The sequence below is a fragment of the Mesoplodon densirostris genome, chromosome 3 (assembly GCF_025265405.1).
Source record: "Mesoplodon densirostris isolate mMesDen1 chromosome 3, mMesDen1 primary haplotype, whole genome shotgun sequence".
NCBI classification, from domain to species: domain Eukaryota; kingdom Metazoa; phylum Chordata; class Mammalia; order Artiodactyla; family Ziphiidae; genus Mesoplodon; species Mesoplodon densirostris.
This window is the reverse complement of record NC_082663.1, coordinates 27,589,759-27,599,241: the sequence shown is the minus strand read 5'-3', so window position 1 is coordinate 27,599,241 and position 9,483 is coordinate 27,589,759. Positions and strand designations below refer to the sequence as shown.

General features: G+C 42.8%; 1 protein-coding gene across 2 annotated transcripts in view; it reads right to left on the bottom strand.

The window, feature by feature from the left end:
* Positions 1-3,451: 3,451 nt before the first annotated feature.
* Positions 3,452-9,483, bottom strand: part of NPR3 (natriuretic peptide receptor 3) — a 77,558-nt gene continuing 71,526 nt past the window's right edge. For both annotated transcript variants that reach the window (XM_060092766.1, XM_060092767.1), the window contains exon 8: positions 3,452-9,069. In XM_060092766.1, coding sequence (XP_059948749.1) covers positions 8,958-9,069 — 112 coding nt within the window. In that variant the 3' untranslated portion in view covers positions 3,452-8,957. The remainder of the gene's footprint in view (positions 9,070-9,483) is intronic.

Here is a 9,483-nt window from a genome sequence, read left to right as displayed (position 1 = left end):
AATAAGGCAATAAAGGAAGACTGAGGGGGTAGGGCTGTGACACCAGGAACCGAATATGGAAGCTGACCTCTGGGGATTGGGAGTCATTATAGGTTACTGAACAAGAGAGAAGCATTATCACAGCAGTATTGTAGGGCGACTGACAGGGCAGTGGTGAGACAAATCAGTTAAAGGAGGAGAGCTTAGAAATAAGAGTTAGGAGACTGCCCCCTGCTAATTTGGGGTGAGGTGGTAAAGGCCTGGTTTGGCGGCAGTAAACATGGAGAGGGAGAGATGGATGAGACTCTGATTGGATGTGGAAAGTGAAAAGGGCGCGAGGTCTACTGATAGAGACTGAACTGACCACGAGCCACGGGATTCAGCTGTTGCTAAGGCCACCAGTCTGCCTTCAAACCCCAGCCCTGCTGCCTAGTAGCTGGAAGGCCTTGGGCAAGTTACTTAGCCTCTCTGTGCCTGAGTTGACACACCTCTAAAGTGAGGAGGATGACCATAGTCCTGCTTCGTAGGGGTGATGTATGGATAACCATGTCTGGTGAAATAAACGAGCACGGTTTAGGTGCTCGGCGCAGTCTTGGCATGTAGGGAGCGCTCCATAAATAGCCACTGGGGTTGGATTGAGATGGGGACACGCTCCTTCTCATTCTTCATTTTCCTTCCGAATAAAATGCTGAGAATAGTCATCAAGGGTATATGACTAAGATACCAGGTGGCAAGTTCTATTTAGATAGGGCCTCTTGCTGGATTTTTGCCTGAAAGCATAAAATACCTTTGACGGCACCCAAGACGGCCACTGCTGGGGGAGCACAGCTCTCATGCACAGCTGGTGCTTCTCAAGCATTTTATGGAGCTGGTCCACCCCCGCCAGAGGGTGCCCAGTGCTGGCCCCTGCAAGAAGGGATGTGGAGGAGGGGCCACAGCCTGGAATGCAGCCTCCCAGACCTGCCTCACCCGACCCTGTGCACTGTGGCAGGCTTTCCAGAAGAGCGCTCTGTCTTCATCTGGTCTCTGGGGCTGCTAGGTCCCATGGGGAGAAGCCCCACAAGCACCAGGGATTCCATGGCTTTGATGAGGTAACTTTCCAGCAGCCAGCATGATGCCTGGTCTCTCTTGGCCCACTGGAGTGGCCGTGAAAAAAGAACCCCCTTTTGTCTACACTGGAAAATCCCCCCCATCCACTAACACACTTATGAGGTGCCGCTGTTGCATTTGGGACAAAATCCCAGCATTCTCAGGGGAGGCCTGGGGTGAGGGCAGCCCCTGGCGGGAAAGATGTTCTTTAGGGCCCACGAGAGCCCCTCATGTTGCAGGGGAGAACGTACTGCTCTGACTGATCACAGCTGCTAGCGTCGTTGCCCAGGGGGGATGAGGTCCAGGGAGCGGTCCTTAAGGTCCTCTCAGCCAGCGGCGGAAATCAGGATGTGTGTGGCAGGTGTGATACACGGGTCCAGCTGAAGAGAAAACAGATTTGAATGAAACTGCTCACGCCCTCTGACAGCTTCATCACTGTCCCCTCCTGTCCCTTGTCTGGACCTTTTGGCGGGTGGGGGAGACAGTGTACAGAAAAGGGACCTCTTTCTCTTCATAGTCTCTCATTTCATCCTCTAAGAAGGCAGGACTAGGTGTCATCAAGCCAAATTGTCTTGAAAAGGCTCAAAAATGGCCAACTGAGAGTTTTGTCCCCTTATCCAAGGAAACAGGAGAGTGTGGTAATCGTTCTTTTGAATGCTTCACCGTGTGGCAAGTTTGAAGTCCTTCCAGCAGCCTGATGAACTCGGTACTATGATTATCCCCATTGTCACACAGGTTACACAGCTGCAAGGATCAGAGTCAGGATATAAATCCCAGGGGTCTGGCTCCACTGTGTCATCGTCTATGAAATGGGAATGATAGGGCTTTAGCAGCTATGACAGTCAGAGATGCACAAAGCCTGCAAAAGGAATTATTTTTCGTGGTTCTAGTTCGGTGATAATAGATGGCTTATTAAATTGCTATTTTTTAAAGACCCACAGCCGTTGGTACCTCTCCCAATAGTAGATGCTATTTAAGTCAACCTCAGAAGCCCATGATTTAGGGTTAGGGTGAGGCCCTAAATCAATTGTTTTGGGAGCTCCCAAGGGTTCTTCCAGGGACATACCCCCCGCTAGTCGTAGTCATGAGGCATCTTTGGCCTATTGTGGGGTGTTGGGTGTTCATGAAGAAATTCAAAATGGGTAGGATATGGAATGGAAAGATTCAGGGAGGCCATGGTCCCCAAAGTGATGTAGGAAAGTAGTGATAATACTCTGTGCTATGGACTGAATGTTTCTGTCCACCTTAAAATTCATATGTTGAAGTCCAAACCCCAGTGTGGTTGTATTTGCCTCCAAGGAAGCAATTAAGGTTAAATGAGGTCATAAAGATGGGGCCCCATCATAGGATTAGTGTCCTTATAAGAAGAGACACCAAAGAGCCTCCTTCCTCCTTCTCTCTCTCTCCCTCCCTCTCTCTCTCTCCACACACACACACACACACACACACACACACACACACACAGGACAGGCCATGTGAGGATGCAGGAAGAAGGCAGCCATTTACAAGCCAGGAGGAAAGCCCTCATCAGGAACCAAGCTTTCCAGAACTGTGGGAAATAAATATCTGTTGTATAAGCCCGAGCCTATGGTGTTCTGTTACAGCAGCCCAAGTAGACTGAGACACCTGTGTTTCCTGGAGGTTTCCTGGCCCCACCCTTCATTCCTGCCAGGACCCCCACTCCAACCTCCAACCCTAGAGTCAGCATCCTGATGCAGAATCTTCTCAAACTCCAGTACCCAATGTGTCATTGGTGGTACTGCCAGGGGACCTCACTGGCGGTGGCAACAGCAGCAGCAGGGCCCGGGGCACATTGATCCAACCCTGAGGATTGCTATGTGTTTCTTGGGCCTAAAATAAATCATGACTAACTTCCCAGAAGTGAAGCAGCTTTTTACAAGCCAGAGTCACCTATAGATGCTCCAGGCTATTAACTTGTTTAGTACCCTAGAAACTGAGGAGCTCTTTAGAATGACAAAACTGACTTAAGACCTCTTCAGAGTGGGCAAGGGACATAATAATATGAGGCCAACGTGTAGCTATGTGGTGTCCTCAAGCTGTAGAGACTCAGGATATCATTCACAAAGATTTCTCCCCTTACCTGCCAATTCAAGGTTTGCTCCTCATTTTAATAATATATTCTTTTCTTATTTCTGCAAATTTCCCTTTCCTGGGAAGAAATTCTTGAGTTCTTTCATGGGTACCATTCAGACAGCACAATTCATCACATCTGCTAATTAATCTTTTACTTAAACTGGTCCTAGGAGACCAGAAAGTCCTCGGAGAATATGGATATGTGCAGTGTATGTTGGTTGAATTATAAACAGGAAAATGTTTCTGTGGGATGTATTTTTTTAATGAGAACACATTGTTATACTGTGAGCATGTGGCGTTCTTGCTTAACAGAAACATTTACAAGAACACATACACATTTATATCCAAACACCAAATGAAGATATCTTAAATGACCGATTTGCACCAGAAATAAAATATATTATACAAAACAGGGGTTATATCCACAGTCATTAATTCTCGTTTTCTACACAAAACAACAATAAATTAAATCACATTATATGCAGATAGTTCTACTTACATTAGAATAATAAACTGTATGTAGTTGTCAGCTTTTACTTTTACTTTTCTACCAGACTCACGGTAGGTATGTATTGTTCGGTAGTCCTATATAGTATATTATCAGTGAATAATATGGTCCAGAAGACAAGGACTGCAGAAGTAATCTCCCATGTGTCTGTTCTGTGTCCTCTTGGATTCATTTATGCACCATGCACAGGGAACAAAGCTCAGATTCCCAGGGCCCTCCAGAAAGATCTGCAAACTCACAGCATCTCCAGGCTGTTACGGGCACCTCATTGCTGTCTTGTAAGACACACTACACTGAACATTTTAAGATCTTGGCATTGAATACTAAATAGGATATCCTGTCTCAAAATCCAAATTTTCCTCTTTCTCAACCTTCTCTGAGCAATTATTATGTGCTATGACAGCCTTGTTCTTCTAGCAAATAGAAAACACTTTGGTAGCCTATGTTGTGACTTACCCTGGTGAATGGGCCCTTTCTTCCTTGCACGTAGAAATTTAGGTCTTTAAACATGTGAATCAAAGCAATGCAGCACTTTTGCTAACTCTTAATTCTGCTTGTTCAAATATGTCCCCTAGGAATCATCCCACACCTGATACATCAAAGAGTTATTGTAACATATGGATTTTTACTTCTGAGACTCAGCTCCCACTGAAACCCTTTCACTGTGTTTGAAGTGGCTTAAAATATGAACACTAACAACATCAGCTGGTTTAGAATTGCTTTGCCTTTGGTATGAATTAACATTAGTGGTTAATGAGAAATTTGAACAAACTCCAATCCAGCACATTTTGAAAGTCGATTTAATCCTGGAGTCTAGCTATGGGGGCACACCTGCAAGCTCTACATGCTGAAAACCGAAGCCAGGTTTGTTGGAGTATATGCACATCAGAGGCTTGAACTGCCCTGGGAGCCCGTGATCAAGTTAGGTAAGGGTTCTGATCAAAAGCCGGCTACATTCTTACAGCCAGCACGTTGTCTTCTTTCCCCCTGAGGAAGCATGGATGTTCTACTCGCAAGCTGATATCTGCATGGGCACGATGCTGATGCATCTTTGGAGCCATGGTGGACAGTGGATAGGGTATTGGGGGGAGGGGTGGTAAAGATGCTGGCAGCTGGCAACACTACCCTCTTCTGTTTCTTTTGGAAGAGCTTGATCCTGATTCTTCTTGCTGGGTGTGTCCCAAGCTTCTTACTGAAGAGGAACTAAATTATAGGTTATTCTATAGTTCTAAAGATCAACTGGAAAAGAAACAGATTCCTCTGAACAGCACCATCTCATTCTCTGTGCTTCCGCACTGCCCCCAAAACATATTCCATGTTATTAGTTTCCATTTTTTCTACTGAAGAAGAAACTCAGCTCATCTTCAGCTTCCTTATGAAGCACTGAACCACACGGCATAACTAAACAAACCCCATGAAATGTAGACTGAGGGACCTGATTTTGGTTGGTGTTTGGCTTTATGACTGCATCCACTCAGGATCTGAATACTTTGTGTCCCAGGAAACATAGGTATGTGTTCCTTTCAGTTTATAAACACTCCCTAATACCAGTGGCATAATATTCTATTTGGTATCCTAAGAGACTTCCACAAACAGCTACTTTATGCTCACTCACAAGAAGGTGGTAAGCCCACTGGACCTACTCTGAATTCCTGTCTCTGTCTGTATAAGGTCTATACAATGGCCTTACTTTCACTCTCAACAACAAATCTCACACTCCCAAAATCAGCGGCAACCAGAAGGAAAGTGGTCAATTAGGGGAGCAAAGGGCGCAGGTGCCTTGAATAAGTGAATGATACCAGGAGCATGTGAATAGGGAGAAGTGCCTGGCATTCCAAAGCAAAAGACTTTGAACTTAAGGAAGAAGAGAAAAGGAGGCATTAACTTTCCCTACCTTTCTCCCCTTCCTCCATTAAATATAGCTTCTGAAGTGTAAAGAACCATTTTAAAACCTGTGGAACCATGTCTGCGGTTCAGGAAAGGACAGGCTGATGGTTCTTCCAAGAAATGTAGTGTTTACAGGGACTTCCTTGTGGAGCCTGTGGTCATTCTTGGGGAAGCTCCACACTCTACACAGAAAGTTCTTCCTGGATAGAAGTGATCACCTAGAGAAAGCTTTTATTTCTGAGTCCAGAAAAGAAAAAATCTAAGATGATGATGATGACCATAAAAACCTATACTTATTTCCAACACCAAGAGTATACACACAAAAAGTATATACTCATTCTGACCTGTATCAATGTCAGCTTATGTTTGGCCAGATAAAAAAATGCTGATAAAGTATCCCTTTTGAAATCTGAATGCCCTGAATTTCAGGATAATAATTTATGAACGATTTAAGATCTAAAGTCCTATTTATTTTACCATATGAGATGTGGCTACTGGCGAAGTTGCCACACAAATAACTAGTTGTCAAACATGTTAGCAGTTAGGAATTTCAATCCCGATTTATAATCTCCAGAAGTCTTAACCCAGGGTAACCTTGGGCCAAACACCTACACTTTTAGCAAAGGTTTCCCAACTTAAGGGAGCTTTCAAAACTTAATAGAGTTTTGTAACTCATGTGACAATTTCAAGGAAGAAAGGATAGCAAACAGACATGTAAATAAACAATCTTAAGAACACTAGAATTGCTTTAAGATTGGAAGAGAATGGTATTCAAATATCAGAAACCTTATGATTTGCTCTACCTTTTTTTTTTTTTTTTTGAGGTATACGGGCCTCTCACTGTTGTGGCCTCTCCTGTTGCAGAGCACAGGCTCCGGACGCGCAGGCCCAGTGGCCATGGCTCACGGGTCCAGCCGCTCCTCGGCATGTGGGATCCTCCCGGACAGGGGCACGAACCTGTGTCCCCCGCATCGGCAGGCGGACTCTCAACCACTGCGCCACCAGAGAAGCCCTGCTCTACCATTTTTAGAAGACTAAATTCTCACTTAACATTTTTAATATTTTACCTGGGAATATAATATTAAGTTTAGAACTATTCCTCTACCTGAAGTAGAAATAAAAGACATTTGCTTTAAAAAGGTTAGAGTTAACAGCCCCTATATAAATTCTAGAAAGGTTAGAAATGTTTCTACCCAAAGACTGCAGCCAGGTAAGAGTGTTTTTTCCCTGTAATAAGCACATAGGCTCAAAATTTTAATGTTTTTTACAAACACAAGATAATAGAGAATGAGTATCTCTAAAATACATGGAAAACATCACTGAAAAACATAAATGAGAGAGAAATAGTCTCTCAACTCACAAAAATAAGATGGATGCAACTCTTCCATTCTGTTTTCACGTTGAGTCCTGAGATGTTATACGCGTCGCTTTCCTGGATTTTACTTCCCAAACTGTCTTCCTGTGTCAGAATTTCTGAAGCTGGTCACTCTTGCCTTCTTTTTCCATCCTGTTTTGAATTCAGCACTTTTTCATTTGCACCCAGCATGGAGAACTACAACATAGTTCCTTGAGTTGATCAGAGTTCATTCTTTTATCATGTTCTCCAACTGCCTGCGTTCCATTTTTAAGCAATAGAGGGGGAATTGCCTCACGCAGAAATAATCCATTCACTTTGACTGGTTGAAGTAGGAGTGGCGGACGCCTCCAGGGAAGCAAGCTCAGGCCAACTTCCAGGACACACGGCTCTCACTCGCCCTGCCTCATCTCCACCATTACTAGTGAACCACAGCCTCCATCACTACCTAGGAATTGCTCCAATTCCGGTATTCCCCTATTTTCTTAAACTGCCCTATTTTCCTCCTATAGATGGTCTTTTCCAGACATTAAGATAATTTTTAAAACTATTTTCCAGCTGCTCAAAACATTATTGAGGAAAGACCTTTGTGACGTCATGATAAGATGGTACACTGATCTGGCAACTTCCCATTCTTCCCTCACTGTCTATTTTCTCCACAAATTATACATGAAAGCGGCAACCTGAGTTTAAACCCATGAGCAGAGTACTAGGCACAAAGTAGGGATTTGGTATATACTTATTCAACCCTGTCCAAATTCCTCATATCCCCACCCCTGTTACATGGGTTATTAGTGGATGACTGCAAGCCTCTCTGGAGTTTACTAAAAGGGAAGATAGTAGCTATTTAGATTCCCTCTTTTAACCAAAATCATCATTGTGAATTTTGGAAAAATGTCATTTATTAAATGTATCGTTTCTGTGCTACTGTCAAGTTCTAACTCTATAAAGTTCTTCTTGAGAAAAAAAGGACCGCCTCCCTTTTATAAAACCTGACTTAATTCTATTAAATTTCATCCTTGGTCTTGATACTCATCACTGGCCAGAACTGGAAGGAGTCTATCACTAAAACAAGTTGCATTTAAAACAGGTAAATTGATGTATTCCTGTAGAGTCTATAATCTGAATACATTTCCAGATCTCTGTAATTAAAGCAGCAATTCGTATTGGGCTACAGCCACGGGGAAGAGGAAAACACGGAGAAAAAGAGAGGCATCTTTCATCATTATTGGTTTGTTGTACACTTTACCCATGCTTTTAAAATATAAGTGAAATTTAATCTTCAAAATGAAAAAATAGACACATTTTCTAATAGTAAAATATAAGATTAAAATACTTAAAAATAAAGTGTTAGTGTGAAATAGGGCTTTTTTATATTAAAAAATGAAACCTCTTAGATTTGCTTTTCTTGTATAAATCCTCTTAACTTATTAATAGTTGCAACTTTCCAGAGTAGCTTTCATGAGATGCTGAAGGAGACGGGGGGCAGGGGGGGATTCTTTTTCGAGATATGAAGTCAGGACCTGAATGTATACATCGGACAGAGCAGTTTTCAACTTCAGATCTGTCCACCAGCACTAGACAAAGGAATGATGTATTTCCTACCTTGAGATTTTTCATTATGTTTTCTTCTTCTTGGGGTTAAATTCTTTTCAAGAATATTCTACTTGTAAAAATTATTTTATTCTAGCTATAAAACATTTCATTTAAGAAAAACACATTTTATAGCCTTGCATAAAATCCCCACAAAAGCCATCAAGATATGGAGACATCAGACCTTCAAAACATAAATCTGATCATGTGCCCTTGAAAAAGTATGAACATTTAACAAAGTGACATTATATTCTTATATTTGTTTGTCATGAGATGAAAGGCCGGGAGGCATATGGCAATTAATAACAGTTCCTGAGCTTCTGAAGAAATTTTACAATGAAATGACTAACTGCTTAAAAGAATGAGTTTTTCAAGAGCGCCCCTTCTGTTCCATTGGTCTTTCATCCCATTTATCTCCTTAAAGAATCTCAAGCCAAAAGAATAGGCTTCCTTTTAAGCCACCGAAAAATGGGATCTGATGGAATCTTCCCGTAACTCCCGATGTTTTCCAACGTTGCTTTCTTCTTGCTGGTTTCGCCTCTCAATGGTTATTCTGTATTTTTTCCTGGGTAAAGGGAAAGTGAATGTAGTAATAAAACCTCTCTTGGCTACAAAATACTATGGTTTCTCTTACAAAGAATGCCCTCAAGGGACATCTGGGTTTGGGTTAATAAATGAGAAGTGACACAATATGAAACCCTGGTCAAAGATTAAAGTAGTGTGCCCTAAGGCATTGTGCCCTTATTCAAGGAGGAAAATTGGCCTGCCTTCCCAGATGCCATAGAACAAGCCTTCCCCTTCTTCCCTGGGTGCCTCGTGGGTTAAGTCTTGTCTATTCTGCCACAGAAGCTCTCCCCAGCTCCCAGGATATGCCCTAGATAAAGATCAGATGAAGCGTACAGGAATACAATTGTCCCCACAAAGAGTCACATACGCCCGGAGTTTCAGTTCCATGCAGAAATGAAAAAACTCATGGTCC